Below are 17,618 nucleotides of genomic sequence, written 5' to 3'. Positions count from 1 at the left end.
GCCCTCCCAGAAACCTGAGTCCCCAGGAGGGGCTCCCAACTACCCTTCCACCTCCTTTCCACTCCTCTACTGTGCTAGTTTGAAGCTAGCTAGAACATTTAGGTAAGAAGAACTAGATCATAGGCTGTGAAAGGGAAACAATGGTGATGTCTATTTCACTCATAGGCTTGCTGAGATGTATAAGAAAAAGAGTAAAAACAGAGATAAAGCATTTGGGCACTGCCTGGGCTTTGAGCTGCATTTCTCGCTACCTACCATCTCTCTGATTAATCCACTTGCTTCCTAACCCCCGTGGCCGACCCTCCATTCTTCCTTGGGGCACAAGGCAATGTCTGGGGTAAGGTAGAGAGGGGTGGGAGAAGGTGGAAGGGCAGTTGAGAGCCGCTCCTGGGGACTCAGGTTTCTAGGAGGGGAGTTGTGTGTCTGTATTACCTTTTACCTTGTATATTTCTGTATCTAACTGTATATACTGTAAATATCTGCTTGTGTATTGTGTTAAGCTGTAAATAAATAGCTTCATTCATTTTCCAGAGCTGGCTGAGTCTAGTCTGGGTAATTTACAAGGTGTGTGTGTGGGGGTGGGTGGGTAACACCCAAACCACTACATCTACCTTATCCCAGACTTTGCCTTATGTGCAAGGTGAGTTTGGAGGATCTGCCAGGGGGGAGTTAGAAAGCAGAAGGACTTGTTACACAGAAAGAAGGGTAGGGAGAAAAGTACAGGCACCAGCCTGCAACAGAGAGCCACTGTGTTATCAGTGTGTTATGTTCTTGCTTTTATACATCTCAGCAAGCCTATGAGTGAAGCAGGTATCACCACTGTTTCCTTTTCACAGCCTACAATCTAATTTTTCTCACTAAGATATTCCAGCTAGCCTCAAACTAGCACACATGATACTTATCAACACAGTTTCAGTATCCAGTAAAGATGTTTCTGGCACCCCTGCTTTACATATTCAGTTGTTGTTTCACCACTCCAAGAAATATGGCTGGGGGAAAGGGAGCTGTAGCAGCAGGCGACTGTCAAAAGTGATGTGAGAAAGGAAACTGAGTTTGTTTCTTGTAATTTGCCAGCAAGCTTTGGAATATGAGTGCCATTTAGCCTCCAAGTAGAAACCAAATTCTGTCTACCTACTGCATTATTGCATGGTTTTATCTGGTTTCCAGGGAAGTGGGTGAGTGGCAGAAGGAAAGCTAAGTGCTCTCTGTATCAGATACCTTCAGTAATATCATAATTCATATGTAGAAGACCTGTTACTACTCTGGGAATATAAAAGGATCATACTACTTTCAGAATGATTCATAGTCCAATCTGTTCAGTTCTGCAGAGAAACAGCTTACAGAGTGGTGGCTCATTGTGACATAAAGCACTGCTTCCTCCTACTGATACAGAAAACTCCTTATTTCAAGCTTCTTCCACTTTTCTAGTCAATTAACCAGCCAATGGTTGTTTTCATCTCTCCACTTGAAGACAGAGGGTCACATCAAGTCCTTCAATAAGGTTCAGCAGATAGACTAAGCAGATTGCAAATGGGGCATAAATGTGAGAATTTTCCAGTAGGATTTGAAGGGTTTATGAGAAGTTTGTTTGGTTGTCTGTCTCTGGAAAAAGCTGCTCATCATAGTCTTAAAGCCTCCAAGTGTTGTCTAAATTACATGTGGCATGTGGGGGTGTAGCATTCATCAGAACTGCTTCTCAGTTCTGGCAGACTTGGAGCCTGCTCCACCTGCTGTGCTTTTGCTGGAGGCTGTACCATGCAAAGTGAAACAGAAAATTAGAAGTTGAACTGTAAGCCACTGGCATTCTGTGTAGGGTGTACTCTCCATCCATCATCACTCCACCCTGCACCTCCAAATCCACAGAAAAGATGCTTTTGGCTGTAAGGAAAAGACCTCTGAATCTAAGGTTTGATCTGATTCACTGGCATCTGTTTAGCAAGACTGTCTAATGTGGCTCTGTCTCTCCTGTCAAGGAGAAGAAAACAATCAGAGCATCACTCAGTGAAAGCAAAGGTATACACTAGTGTGATGGTTTGGGCTCCTACCCGCCCCCCCCCCACACTTTTGGAATTGCCCCAGCTAACTCAGACGGCCTCTGGGAATATAAATGAAGCTATTTATTTTACAGCAGCAAATATACAAGCAGCTATTTACAATATATACAGTTATATACAGAAATATACAAAGGATAAACAATACAAAAGCACAACTCCCCTCCCAGAAACCTGAGTCCCCAGAAGGGGCTCTCAAACCACCCCAACACCTTCCCTTGCCCTCTCAACCTTACCCCAGTTCCCAGGAAGAAGAGAGGTGCATCCAAGAGGTTAGGGAGCAAGGTTAGTGGGAGCAAGGTTAATGAGATGTGACCAGGTCTGAAGGCAAAGGCAGAATGAAAGACAAAATGGAGAATGTTTTACTTCTTCTTCCCAGAGTTCTCAGCATGACTGTGAGAGAAGGAGACACAATTGTTTTTCATTTCACTGCCCATTATCTACTTCTTTTACCAAAACATTCCTGCTTGCTTCAAACTAGCACAACTAGTTAATGAGAAAGATATCCCGTTCCAGAGACCCTTTCCAACAGCAGCACTGATTTAAAAAGCACACCTGAATAAAGAAGGTTTTCACTAAACAACCATTAGCAGATGTGGCAGCAGAAGGGGAATAACAGGGAAGTTTAAGCTGCCTGTGTTTTGAATCGTTGATGTTGATAGTTACAGTACAAACCACCCGAACCACTGGTACACCCCTGCATGATGAGCAGCATTGTTTGCCACTCTGCAGAGTACACAAGTAGTGTTAGTACACCAAGCCATAAAACTGAAGATAAGAAACACTCTTTTTCAAGGAATGAGTTCAGTTCCTAATGCAGCAGAAATTAAGAGGCTTTGCATTGCTATTTCACTCAAGAAGTCTAAGCTGGGGTCAAAGTTTAAACAAAACCTGCCTTGCTGTCCAGGTTTCAGCTGAATCAGCTGATGAGTATCCCATGCCATGCTGACATCACACCTGGCCTGGGTGAGGGATTGTGAGACTTGGAGTTCAGACTGTGTCCTGTGATGCTTGCTTGTTTCCTCTTTTTCTTGGCTTTTCTTCCATTTCTGGCTTGGGTGTTGCCTTTTTCTGCATGCTGGCTGGTGATTTGGCATTGCTTCCACAGAATCACAGAATCAGTCTGGGTTAGAAGGGACCACAGGGATCATCTTGTTCCAAACCCCCTGCCATGGGCAGGAACACCCTTCCCTAGATGAAGCTGGCCACAGCCTCATCCAGCCTGGCCTTAAACACCTCCAGGGATGGGGTCTCAACCACCTCCCTGGGCAACTCATTCCAGGCTCTCACCTCTCCCATGCTGAAGAACTTCCTCCTCACGCCCACTCTGAAACTACCCATCTCCAGCTTTGCTCCATTCCCCCTAGTTCTGTCATGCCCTGAGAGCCTGAATAGTCCCTCCCCAGCTTTTTTGTATGCCATCTTCAGATACTGGAAGGCCACAATAAGGTCACCTCAGACCCTCCTCTTCTCCAGACTAAACAGCCCCAACTCTTTCAGTCTCTCCTCATAGGAGAGGTGCTCCAGCTATCTGATCATGCTCATAGTCCTTCTCTGGACACACTCCAGCATGTCCACGTCCTTCTTGTAATAGGGGCTCCAGAGCTAGACTCCAGGTGGGGTGTCACCAGAGCAGAATAGAGGGGGACAACCACCTCCCTCAACCTGCCGCCCACAATTCTCCTGATGCAGCCCAGGATCTGGTTGGCCCTCTGGGCTACAAGTGCACACTGTTGCACTTGTACTTATGTTGAGCTTCTCACCCACCAGCACCCCGCAAGTCCCTCTCCTCAGGGCTGCTCTCCAGCCAGTCACTGCCCAGCCTGTATTTGTACCTGGGATTGCACTTGGACTTGTTGAACCTCATGAGACTGGCTGTGCCCACCTCTCCAGCCTGTCCAAGTCCGTCTGGCTGGCATCCCTTCCCTCCAGCATGACTGCAGCACCACACAGCTTCGTGTCATCAGCAAACTTGCTGAAGGTGCACTCAATGTCTCTGTCCATGTCACCAACAAAGATGTCGAGCAAGAGTGGTCCCAGGACTGATCTGTGAGGGTCCCCACTTGTCACTGGCCTCCACTTGGACATGGACCCATTGACAGTCACTCTTTCCCATTTGCTTGCTACAAAACCCAGTGCTTATATTATTCCATTAAACTTTCCTCATCTGAACCCACAGGGCTTTATGTTGCTGGCTCACTGCCAAATCCCCCACCCAGGGAGGAGTGAGGAGCCTCTTGAGAGAAGGAACTCAGCCACCAGCCAGCTCAAAACCATGATGGTCTATTCTGATGCCCAACTTGAGGCATGCATGGGTATGTAACAAGGAATTTCAACAATAACTTTGTACACCTTTTCTTTTTTTTAATTATGGTCACAAAGATAATGCATTTCATTCCTGGATATGTTAGATCATAGAATCATAGAGTCACAGAATCAACCAGGTTGGAAGAGACCTCAAAGATCATCCACTCCAACCTATCACCCAGCCCTAGACAGTCATCTAGACCATGGAACTAAGTGCCTCACTCAGGCTTTGCTTCAACACCTCCAGGGACGGTGCCTCCACCACCTCCCTGGGCAGCCCATTCCAATGCCAATCACTCTCTCTGTGAAGAACTTCCTCCTAACATCCAGCCTAGACCTCGCCCAGCACAACTTGAGACTGTGTCCCCTTGTTCTGTTGCTCGTTGTCTGGGAGAAGAGACCAACCCCCACCTGGCTAGAACCTCACTTCAGGTAGTTGTAGACAGCAATGAGGTCGCCCCTGAGCCTCTGCCCACCCATCCAGCCTGTCCAGGTCCCTCTGCAGGGCTCTCCTACCTTCCAACAGATCCACACCTGCTCCAAGCTTGGTGTCATCTGCAAACTTACTGATGTTGGACTCAATCCCCTCATCCAGATCATCAATAAAGATACTAAACAGGACTAGGCACAGCACTGATCCTTGGGGCACACCACTAGTGACAGCTACCAACTGGATGTGGCACCATTCACCACCACTCTCTGGGCTCTGCCATCCAGCCAGTTCTTGACCCAGCACAGAATGAATCTGTCCAAGCCATGAGATGCCAGCTTGGCCAGGAGCTTCTTGTGGCAGATGGTGTCTCACGTACTCTGTGTGCTTCCTATTTATCACCTCAGGGAAATGGATTAGAACTATATTAAGGTATTGGTCTGATTTAGCTTCCCAGAGCCTGAAATACCAAACAGAACAATATATTGATAGGATGCCTTCCCCTCTCCCCCTTTTGGAAAGAAAATAATTAGATGTAGAGAGGAAAAACAGGGGTAAAATACCTAAGGAACAGTCTTGTTTCAATGAAACACCTAAAGAATAGTCTTGCTTCAATTTGGAAGTTAAAAAGAAAACTTTAACAATAAATAAAGGGTATTTAAGGTAAGGGAGCTACAAAGATATATAGGGAGGAGAAACAAGGTACAAAATATACATGCAAAAAGACTGTTGGCAATGGATAGAGGTAGATTCAGGAAGGGGTTGTCCCACGATGTGGTAGGGTGGCCACCTGGCAAAAACAGGAGCGGCAGGAACAAGGGTGGTGCTATCAGTCAGGCAGGCAGGTCAAGCAGAGAGAAAGAAACAGCAAGTTCCTCTGTTTTTATAGGGGGTCTAGGCAGGAAGTGGGAGTGGGCTAATTACCACGAGGTCATGTTCAGATCACCCCCAGAGAGGAGTCAGGAGGACCTGGGATGAGGTTCAGACCATTCCTAATAGGGTTAACCCTTTCTAAACTATCACATTGCTGTACTGGGGTTACTGGGTGCTGTTAAATTGTGATACGATTACTCCTCTGGGCACTCACTTAAGTTGTTATTTCATTAGTAATCTCACCCAAATGATGGATGGAACAGCACTTTTTCATCTTTTGAAGAACTCTGAGCATCCTTGAGACACCCAAATCAGCCTGCTTCTGTGGTTTTGCTTCCTAAATGTGTCCCAGGTCTTGCAAACCACATGTGCACAGCCAAACCCATGAGTCTATTTGATGCGTAACAAAATATCTATTTAAAAAACATGGATGCTTTTCTTCAATGCTGCAGGCCAGGTCATGGCTCAGTATTCAGAGAGAGAGGTTCTCCTGTGTTGTGCTGCTCTCATAGTTACATTTGCACTCTGATAGACCATTTGAACTGCATCTTCCCAGCCATGTACGAATCCAGACCGGAGGTTTGGTCACAGAATTGAGCCAGTAGCTCCTATGCGCACTTTCTTTGCAGAGATGACCTCTTTCTCTGGTAGTATAAGGTTACAGAGTTGTGCCTCAGACTTATAGCCACTGGCAACAGCCTTACTGTTTGAAAGAAGTGTTAGTGACAAAAGAAATGGGTGTCCTGCGTGGAGCTCTATTTGGGGGAAACTAGAGGCAGCGAGACAGCTGTGGGCACAGCTGGCTTTTGTCTCACCACTGAGGCTGGGACAGACAACTTCTAGTTACCAGTCTCCTTCCTACCACACTTACTGGTTGTGATCTGTGCAAACAAACCTCAAGCAACCAATTCTCACTCAGTCTGACTAGTTCATACGTATAGAAATTCAGTGTTCAAAAAGACCCTTCCAAACCCTGAAGTTCCTTGGGAAAATGGAAGGCAAAAGGAATGTGGAGCCTCTCACAGGTAATTTCAGACAGAACAAGGGGGAATGGTCTCAAGCTGAGACTGAGAAGGTTTAGATTGGACATTAGGAAAAAGTTTTTCACAGAGAGAATGGTCAGGAACTGGAATGAACTGCCCAGGGAGGTGGTGGAGTCACTAACCCTGGATGTGTTTAAGGGTCATAGAATCATAGAATCAACCATAGAATCAACCACATTGGAAGAGACCTTCAAGATCATCCAGTCCAACCTATCACCCAGCCCTGTCCAATCAGGCAAAATCACATATACTGACTTTCCAAATGTGCCAGGTAGCAGGACCAGTTCTTGAATAGCAATAACTCAGTGTTTGCACAGAAGCTAGTCCTAGACCCCAAACTGATAAAAAATGAACCACTTCCCCCTCCTCAGAGTATCCCCTGTAACTGCAGTAATCAATTTGATCACCTTGTTGCTAGCTTCCTCTTGGGGAAGGAAGTGTGGTTTGGTTTTTTTTTTTTTCTTTATACACCAATAGTTGAAAACAACAACAATAAAAAACCATTCTTTAAAATTGCCAGGTGTGGTGGAGGGGCTGAAGCCCCAAAACTGAGGCCTCTCTATGCCTCTACATGCCTGGACATGTTTTTCTGCCAGGACCCATGGCAGTAAACAGGTTGTGTAACACACACACACCCAGCCCATATACCCCTGGGGTCCACCCAGGTAATCCCCTATTGGGAGGGTCCAGGCAAACAGCTACTGCCTATTAAGGTAAGGTTTTGGCTTATTGCCAGCCTGATTGGTCACTTTAGATGGTCAAATGAGCCACAAATCTAGGCTCAGAATCTATAAAGAGGAGTGCAAAGGAGCACCGCGCGTTCAGAGTGTTCAGAGCGTTCAGAGGTTCAAGCTCAGCTCTCTGATCCATGTAGCAGTCCTGACCTGCTTGCATGGCCTAGACACAGGATCAGGCCTCACTTGCATACTTATGTGGCTCAGCCCTCTTGCATTGATCTCAAGGTGCAGTTAAGCTGTCTGTGAACCCTTTGAGAAGCAGAGCGCATGCACGCCTGCACTTCATACATATATGGGGAGCCAAGAGCCCCCTGCTTAAGCTCAAGAGCAGCCGTACACACTGGCTTGCTGCCTTGCATTTATCAACGGAGCTTAAGTCTCCCTGCAGCCCGGCAGACCCTGCTTGCCAGCTGCCTCTAAGCCTGGAAAAATCCAGGCTCAGCAGACCTTCCAGACTGTCTGCTAACCTACAAACACAGCCTGCTAGCTGTGAGACGACTGTGCTAGAAGCTGCACGGGCAAATACTCCTCCTGCACCTGGAAATCCTGCCAGCTGATCATCCCTGGACACATGGCTTCCAGAAGAACCAGCAGCACTGAAGCAGAGACCACTTCACACCAGGAGAGAAGGTTAGAGAAATCCTGTTTACCCCAGAGACTGGGAACACTTATCATTCTCCTGCAAGCCGGGACAGATTCCAGCCTCACCATGACCCGAATACTGGGCTCACGCTGTGACACAATCCCAGGAGGGTGATTAATGATTAATACTTAAGAGCAACACATTTAAGCAAGCTTTAATTCCTTTGTAAAATAAGTTACCTCTGTCTTAAGAGCAGACACAGTTTCAGCCCTTGCTGGGCAGACACTGTAGTTGTTAAGAGGCATTAAGCCTAAGGGAATCTTTCTCTCTGTCTATAGTTGTTGATAATTTGATATTTCCATTTAATAATCCAATCCCTGTAAATATATCCCAACTGTTTTCATAACTTTGCACAAAGAATTTAATTACATAATGGCTGGGGGTGGTACAGATTTGTAAATATTAATTTTAATACATAATTTTATAAAAAATGAATAGCACCTCAAATTAATTTCTCACCTCCCCCTAATAAGGAAGGAATAAGAGAAATCTCCCTCCATTACACCAGGCTTCCATAATATTTTGTGAATAACTAACAAACCAAGTCATTAGTTTTCTTTATGCTGGTATGAAAGTCTACAAAGGGTGTCCAGGAACATGAAGATAAAGTTTATTGAAGGCAGTGCAGGCTGATGCTTACACAGTGCCAGTGATCTCAGAATAAAGAGATGGAGGAGGAAATGCAAATTAGATTAACTTAACCTGCAGAATGAGTTGTTTCAAGATGAGAGGAGAGCCAGGAATGTGAAATATACATATACACACACACACGTGTGTGTATATATATGTGTGTATATTTCCCCCCCCCCCTCGTTTTGATGTCTACTGATGACCACTGAGTTTTAAGCCTTAATGTGCCTTTAAGTACCAAATTATTGCTGTTAGAACATAAGCCAGCTTGTAGATAGGTGTAATGTGAACTCAAGTCCAGGGTTTGCTTGAGCTGTAATGTTCTAGTGGCTGCAAAGACAAAAAGCATATTCAAAATGCTGCTTAGCGTCACTATGATTACTACATTATACTAAAAATACATTCCCCCCTCACCCATAATCCTTCTTCCATACACCAAATTCATCCTTAGCATCACAACTCCTTGTGTACGTTAAGATTAAAAAATTAGCTAAACAGAAACACCCTAAGAGTACCATGTTCTCCCCAAATAGTCTTCATAAAAAGAGTTGTTTGCAATTCAATATCCTTGCTGATACGTGCCCCCACCACCACCAAAGCCTTCCTTCCTCCGTCAAAGAATCCATTTCAATCATTGTTGCTAAATCATATCAGCTCTCATGGTTGGAAGAGACCTCCAAGAACATCCAGTCCAAACTAGCACCCAGCCCTGTTCAATCAACTAGACCATGGCACTAAGTGCCTCAACCAGTCTTTTCTTGAGCACCTCCAGGGACGGTCATTTGGATGTGGTGGTTAGGGATATGGCTTAAAGTGAATCTTGAGGAGTAGGGTTATAGGTTGGACTTGGTGATCCTGAGGGGCTTTGCCAACTTGGGTGTTTCTGTGATTCTGTGAATAGTGTTAACAAATTTGTTAAGAAATCTTCACAGAAGAAGAAAAGCCTAAGCACATCTTAGCATGAAAAAGCAGACTGCTGCTTTATGATTCCAGGTAACCACATCCTTTAGACACAGCTGCATGCTTTTACAAGACTGGCAGTCCTGATGCCATTTAAAAGTAGATATAAAATGTTGTACAAAGAGGCACTTACACTTGATATTTGCATGTCAAAAACATCAGACTGCAGCTGTGGGACCTTGCTGTGGAGGGGAAATTAATTGGTACCAGATGATATTTTCCAAAATTAATATTGTTTATTAATTTTGCTATTCAGAACTCTCACCACCCCCAACCATTAATTTTAATACTATTTTGGTTCTTGCACAGTTATGGATACATTCCATGGATAATATCTACATCTAATTTAACCAGCAAAATATATAAACATTAATTGAAGTGGAAGAGAAAGTTCCCATGGTCAAATTCCACTTGCCCAGTAGATGAGCTCAAGCTCTTTCTGCTCTATGGTAGAAGGCAGTAGAGAATTACAAAGAGGCATTAAGCATTTACTCACAGATAATTATTACAGTATCACAGTATCACAGTATCAACAAGGTTGGAAGAGACCTCATAGACCATCAAGTCCAACCCTTTACCACAGAGCTCAAGGCTAGACCATGGCACCAAGTGCACGTCCAATCCTGCCTTGAACAGCCCCAGGGACGGCGACTCCACCACCTCCCCGGGCAGCCCATTCCAGTGTCCAATGACTCTCTCAGTGAAGAACTTTCTCCTCACCTCCAGCCTAAATCTCCCCTGGCGTAGCTTGAGGCTGTGTCCTCTTGTTCTGGTGCTGGCCACCTGAGAGAAGAGAGCAACCTCCTCCTGGCCACAACCACCCCTCAGGTAGTTGTAGACAGCAATAAGGTCACCCCTGAGCCTCCTCTTCTCCAGGCTAAACAATCCCAGCTCCCTCAGCCTCTCCTCGTAGGGCTTGTGCTCAAGGCCTCTCACCAGCCTCGTCGCCCTTCTCTGGACACGCTCAAGCATCTCAATATCCCTCCTAAACTGGGAGGCCCAGAACTGAACACAGGACTCAAGGTGTGGTCTAACCAGTGCAGAGTACAGGGGCAGAATGACCTCCCTGCTCCTGCTGATCACACCATTCCTGATGCAGGCCAGGATGCCATTGGTCCTCCTGGCCACCTGGGCACACTGCTGGCTCATGTTCAGGTGGGTATTAATCAGCACTCCTTGTAGGGGCTATCCATAGTCCAGACAGTGCCCAAATACTTTCAGAGGATTCTGTCTTGTTGGATGTTGAGGCTTGATTCTTCCCGGCTCCTGGGGAAAGGATGCAGACAATCTCTGACTTTGTCTCCTAGCTTCTTCTGGACGACCTGTATATATGTCCAGGGATTCTAGGCAGGACCTTCATGTGCAGAAGGCAGATGTTGTGCAGTCTCAGCATGATGTCACGCTGGCCACACAGGCCGACCACGTGCAGACATCCAAGGTCTGCTCCTGGTAACTCGCAGCAGTGGAGTTTAGCAGGCAAGCAATAAGGCAGTGTGCAATAGCAGCAGGGCTGGGCACAGCAGAGAGAGCAGGTAAAGAGCAGGGCAGCAAAGCAGGGAAGCAAAAGCAGGTTGTTCACCTGCCTATCTCCTTTTATCAATGTGGGCTGAGATTAATTGCCCTTTGGACACAAGAATAGCCAATCAGGATGGCAGTTAGCCAAACCATACCATATTAGGCAAAGCCACAGGCTCTCTTTTCCCTAATTTGGGAAAAGCATGGACTTTGCACTGGGCAGGCACAAGACAAGTGTGTGGGCTTACACAACTGCGTTACACAACCTGGGCCCTGGGCAGGCCAGACTTTATGGCGCCAGGCCCTTTGTGTCCCCTTGTGTCTGTTTGATAGGTAAGCATGTATAAGCCTATTTTGGGCCTATGGGCCCTCCACAACACACCTACATATAATTTGGGAAGATGCTCTTGTGTAAGTTGTCTTTGTCCATTCCTAGTGATACTAAAAAACAGCAGAATAGCCTACACATGTGCTAATTTACCTCCTTGGACTATCTTCTCCTTGCCTGCTATGTAAAGATACATACTGGTTTTGCAGCAGGACATACTCTGAGCTGCTTCCCTCTGGATTGTTTGTCACATCTCCTGCTAGAGGCAAAGAAGGATGAATGTTCTCTCTTGGAGGTATCAGGTCTCAGAAACCTGAGAAGAACCTCAGTCACAGAGAAAACATGTTTTCCTAGCAGACAGCACCAGGTCTGCAGAAACCTTCTTGCTTCTTGTCACTAGATGGTGCCCCAGTGCTGGACAAGTGATGCCTCATCACCAGTTGAAGTGCTATTTCTCCTGAAGCTTTGAGCTTTGGGCTGCCTGTTCTCCTTAGCAAATCAATTTCATTAATCTGGTTTGCAGTTCTAATTACCTCTATCTTGTGCCCTTCATTGGCAAGGGTTAGTGAGGCCTCGGCCTGCTTCTCAAGAACATTTTTTTTTCACTCATAGGACTTCTCCCAAACAGTGGGTGGTGTGGCTGTCACCTCTTGTACTGCTTCCACAATAGGCATTTCTAGTTGGACCTGGACATATTTCAGGTCTCTTCTGCTCACCAAATCTCTTTCTGGAATATGTCATGCTGCTGTCATGAACAGCTGCTTCTTCACCAAAGTATCAATGCCTTCTCTTGACCTGGAGTTTCATTCAAGCACCTCCAGATATGTAGTGTTCTGCTGGTTGCCCCATGACAGACATCCTGGAGAAGGAAATTGTTGCCTTTCAGAATACAAAGTGCTAGTGTCTGGGCTCTCACAATTATATGGAAGAACTTCTGCCTTAGATCACAGAATCACAGAACTTTAGAGATTGGAAGGGAGCTTCAGAGATCATCAAGTCCAATCCACCTGCCAAAGCAGGATCCTCAGTTATTTAGTATTTAGTAATGCCCCCTTGCAGTTTGGTAGGCAGGCTGCCTTCATCCTGGAGCTGGGAGACCCACTGAACGTTTTTGGTTAGGAGAAATGCAATTTCCTTTTTCTCTCTCTGGGTTTCAAGTGAGAGACTAGTGATTTTTTTGGGTGGAGGGAAACTGCATCACATGTGGCTTGCAGAATTATCCCTGTAGGAGAGTGTGCTTTCTCATTAACCATCAGAAAAAAATACTTTCTGTCTTTCTGACATGACTGTTTCTCCTCTGATTGCTGAAATCTCCCTTCTCACCCAGGCAGGCTGTAACTCCTCCCTGGGGACAGGGGGATGCTGCTTCCATTTTGGAGGCTTTGCGGTCTTGATGGAAGAAGGGAACATCTTCTATATCCTCTGGCTTTATGATATGCTTAGGTTTGTGGTTGCCTTTATAGGTTATTTGGAGGTTCTTTGTCTTACAGTTTTTGATGGGCCTGGCTTTTGTAGCTACCGGAGTACTCTCTGGTGACAGGCACATAATGCCTGAAGGTTCGTCTGCCTATAGGCCAGCCACTGGCAGCTTAGAGATTGGGATGGTTGTTCCAGAGATGAGCATGGCCAAGTGGTGCTTCACAGCACCACTTCACAGCCTTCACAGGCTCCCCTTTGTCTCGGTCCAGAGGAGAAAGACTAAAAATGTCTCTGTCCAGAGGAGAGAGATTTGTTCCCATGTTGTGGAATTAAGGCACAAGCAGAACCAAGCATCAAAAGTGAGACTATTTATTAAAGGATAAAGTGAACAGAAGAGAGAAGGGAAGAGAAAGAGGGGAAAACAGAGAAAGAGAAGAGAAGAGCAGGGAAGGGATTATATTACTGTCAGCCAGAGGAGGGGAGAGAAAGAGTCTCCAAAGTCCAAGTGCTTTTCAGTTTGTGTTGCCCAGGGATGTTTCCAGTGAGTGATGTCTTCGGTGGAGTTCTCTCAAGCAGGCATCACTCAGGTCTTTTTATACATTTCCTTTTTAGTCACAGTCTTAGATATATGTCCAGGTGTAGCCCCCTAGGGAATCTTCCTGTGTATTCTCATGCTCTTGCAGGAGTCTGGTGCTGGGGAGGGCATCCATCCCATCCTGTGCCTTTTACCTGTCCAATACACCAAATACACATCCAGGGATAGCCATGCCAGGTGGATCATCTGTTGCATAATCCAGAAACGTTTTACACCATCCTCCCTTTTTGGGGTAGCTGACGTGCAGAGATGACCTTGTCTTTGTTGCACATTCTGGGAGCCCATATGCCTGCAGAGGTCTGGTGCCAGCAGTGGGCTTTCCCCCTCACCCCTCCACCTCTCATTGCCAATATACATCTCTGGGCACTCAGGCAAACCACCCAGGATGTGATTGCACCATGCCTCCTGAGCAGCTGTTGTCTCAGGAGTGCAAAGATTATTTCATCTTTGTTTATTTACATGTACAATAGAGACAAGATTAAGTCTCTCCCACTCTTGAGCAGATACATTTGCTGTAAGAGTTGAAGCCACTGTGCTTTTAACAGACAGCTTGCTCATGCTCTGGGATCAAACTCAGGCTGGAGGGTAGTCCTGTCTGGGTGCCGTCCAGGACTGAGGACATTGGCTGTGCTTAAGGTAGTGATAGGGTTGGAAGCATTTGTAGCAGGATCTGCCACAGTGGGTTCAGCTCCTGGAGCCCATTTATCAGGCTTGAGTAGGTCCTATGCATTTTCAGCCTCTTCCTCAGAGTACTATAGAGGCTGGTGAAAGACACACACAAAATAAAGGTTCTGGTGAGAGAAAGAAAGGAAAACAAGGTATTTGCAATCAGTCTTCAGAGACTGGTAACACCTTTTCTCACTGCTCCTTTTGAATTCATGTTTCAGATGCATTTTAGCTACAAATGATTGTGACTTTTCAGAGCAGAGGTTCTGCATAGCCATAAGTCTGTTGCTATTCTCAGGACAACAGCCAATGCAGCAGAAACTATGCTGTAATCTGTCTTTGATATTGTACCAGGCTTGGTCTGGCCCAAAGTGTGCAAACAGTGTGATGGAAACCAAGTGACAGAACAAAATCAAGAGGCCTTGGATGTGCTTGCCCATGTGCGGCCTGAAATGCATTTCTAGTCCTTAGGAAGTGTAGCAGGACCTCTCCTCACAACAAGAGCTTCCAATATCTTACTAGCAAGGCAACATGAGTCAGCAGGAGCTGACCCAAGCTAGGTCTGCTGCCTGTCCTGGGTGAAATTGTACCTGTTGATATTCAAACCATGTTGTCCTCTTGCCGGTTCCAAAATGAAGGTGTTGTATGGAGCAAAGTATTATGGGGCTTGAACTTGTAATTGTAATGTGAGATGTTCTCTGAAGTGCAGCAGGGAGAGAATGAGTGCATGCCTTGAAGAAAGCACGCTGACCAAAGATCTTCCCAGCTCCCTGGAATTGCCCAAGGGTGATGCCGTAGGACTCTGTCAAGGTCCGGAGAACAGAGATTAACAATACCTCTGTCCAGAGGAGCAAGATCTGTTCTTATGGATTTCTGTGTTGTGAAGTTAGGGTGCAAGTGAGACCAGATATCAACACACAACTATTTATTAAACCATAAACATTGAACAAAACAGAGAGAGAGAGAGAGAGGGAGCAATGGAGAAAAAGAGAAAAGCAGGGAAGGAAAAGAGCAGGGATTATATCACCATCAGGTGGAGACAGGGTGAGGGGGCATTAGGAAGTGAGAGGGAGTTTTCAGCATCCAACTGCTTCTCAGCATCTGTGTGGTCCAGGGATGTTCTTCCGTGGAGTTGGTCAGTCCTCCTTCTTCTGGAGTTGTTCTTCCTGAAGTTGTTCTGCAGGAGTTGTTCTACTTAGCAGGCATTGCTCAGGTAGTTTTATACAATTGTTTTAGTCCCAGTCTTAGACAGTTGTCCAGGTGCAGCTCCCCAGGGAATCTTCCTGGTTATTCTCATGCATTTGCAGGGGTCCAGCGGCACCATGGAGGGCCTCTGCCACATCAGCTCAGCTGCCAGGGTGCTCATTGTGACTCAGTGGGAGCTGAGCAGTCAGCACCCTGTGCCCACCTTTCCCAACACAGCAAAGCACAGACAGAGAAGCAGCATGCACTCAAGCACAGCATTTGTACAGAGGAAAGATGCCAGAAGAAATGGGTACTCTGGCAGCACCAAGGGCAGTCACTGTCCCGTGGGTGACACGCATCTGTGGCGGCACAGCTCTCAGCGTGACTGCCTCTTTATGTACCCATAGTACATCCCCTTTGCGAGGTCATCCTGAAGCTGCCCCAACTGTGTCATTGCCCTGGCATGGGCAGCTGGATTCTCCACCAGGTGCTGCAAGAGATTGAGTGGCTGGGATGTTTCAAAGTGTGAGGGCAAGATGATCTCCTTGGGCATGTTTCTGTTGCCAAAGAAGAAGTGGTTGAGATGTTTCTGTTGCAGGCAACAGTTCAGGAAGCTCAGGATGTGTGCCAGACGGATGATGGCATCCCATTTCCCCCAGCCTGACATAGGTGAGGTGTTGAGGAGGTGCATGACACTTGTCTTCAAGATATAGGGAGTGATGTCCGTGCTGTCCAAGATGTGGGAGCAGAGATACAGGCACTGGAGGTGGAAGCTGCTATGTGGGGCCTGTCTGGCTATGTGCCTGAAGAACTTGCTCTCTGCCACAGCATAGCTCTCTTTCCATACCGTGCTTGGGGTGTAGGTGTCCTCTGCAATCTGACTGCTGAAGAAGATATCTGTATCACCTTGCTGCACCCCAAACATTATCTGAAGATTGAGAATTCTCCCATTGTCACTTGTCAGCTGCAGCAGGCAGGAGCGCTGGCTGAAGCACATGGCCTTCATTTTGTACTCACGCGCCTGAGGCAAGGCCACCCAAGCTTCCTTCATCAAGCCCCGGAACCAGTGGGCAACTTTCTCCACATCTAGGTACGAGTGGGTGCAGAGGATGTCTAGGAGACTCAGTGTCTCCTGCTTTCTGCAGTTCAGCTGCTCCTCGGTGTTGTGGACAGTGCATAGCGTTTTTTGTGCCGTGCAGGTGCATTCCAGAGCCACACGGATGCGGCAGTCCTTAGCTGGAGTCTGTGTTGTTTCAAGCTCCAGGGAGAAGACATGCCCACGGGGTGGCTTCATGGGCACAAGGAGGTGGTAGACAATGTAGTCCTCCTCATAGGGACACCAGCCTTCAAAGGCACTGCCAACACCAATGGCAGGCTGCAGCACTGGTAATGAAGTCTTTGACAGACGCTCTTGCAAGACTTGCAGGAGGTCATCCACCATTTGCTTCACCACCCAGCTCCTGGAGATCATTTTCTGCACTGGCCACTGGAGGTGCCCGACAGGACCCCTTTCTACTTGATCTATGTCTCTCAGATCTTCTACACTGCTTTCATCCTCTTCCTCCTCCAACTCCTCCAACTCCTCCTTGTCCTGCAACTCCTGCTCCTCCTCTTCCTCCTCCTGATATATGCTGATGTATGAGATCTCCTTGCTGCAGACAGAGTCTATATCAGGGCTCTTTCTCCTCAGCCAGCAGCAGAGCCAAAAGAGGAGGACAAAGACTGCAGCAGTGGCAGCAAAGAGCACAGCTCCCCAGGCCATCATTCCGTGCTCCTCAGGCCACTGCTGAAGGAGCATGGACACCAGCTTCCAGTGCAGTTGGCTTCTTCTTTCCATCTCCTGCATCATATGAACCATCTCCTGGTCCATCTCATTCTCACGCTCTTGCATGCGCTGCCAGGTGGTCTCATCCAGCTCCTCATGAACCTTCACTGAGAACAGGACGAGGCCTTGCAGAAGCAAAGCAACAAATTTTGTAGCATCCATGGCCTGCAGCAGAAGGGAGAGAAAGGATTCAGTGGGGCTGGGAAGGAGTGAGTTAGTGGTGGAGAGCAGGCACAGAAGCTGTTAGGAACTGGGCACAGGTAGCAGCCAAGGGCTGCAGGCACTTAGGTTGCACCAAGGGCCTGCACCCAACCCCAGTCTTGGCAGCACCCAGCTCAAAGTGCTCCTGAGCCCACACCCACCAGGGACCCAGCTCTCTGCCTGGGCCCTCCCTCCAGCCTCCCCTCCCTG

General features: G+C 47.0%; 2 protein-coding genes across 2 annotated transcripts in view; both read right to left on the bottom strand.

Annotated features, from left to right (window-relative positions):
• LOC135173301 (trichohyalin-like) overlaps positions 1-17,618 on the bottom strand; it is a gene marked incomplete at its 5' end in the record, with an annotated part of 426,278 nt that overhangs the window by 235,428 nt on the left and 173,232 nt on the right. The gene's annotated exons all lie outside the window — the stretch shown is intronic.
• On the bottom strand, positions 15,108-17,205 carry LOC135173244 (inositol 1,4,5-trisphosphate receptor-interacting protein-like 1). Its single transcript, XM_064139997.1, has one exon. It carries the CDS (start codon positions 17,178-17,180, stop codon positions 15,759-15,761), a length of 1,422 nt encoding a protein of 473 aa, XP_063996067.1. The 5' UTR covers positions 17,181-17,205; the 3' UTR covers positions 15,108-15,758.

The sequence above is a fragment of the Pogoniulus pusillus genome, chromosome Z, assembly GCF_015220805.1.
Source record: "Pogoniulus pusillus isolate bPogPus1 chromosome Z, bPogPus1.pri, whole genome shotgun sequence".
NCBI classification, from domain to species: Eukaryota; Metazoa; Chordata; class Aves; order Piciformes; family Lybiidae; genus Pogoniulus; species Pogoniulus pusillus.
This window is presented reverse-complemented; position numbering and strand designations above follow the sequence as displayed.

Excerpts from the sequence above, each read along its gene's own strand:
- LOC135173244 (XM_064139997.1), bottom strand. The coding sequence starts at position 17,180 with ATGCTCCTTCAGCAGTGGCCTGAGGAGCACGGAATGATGGCCTGGGGA.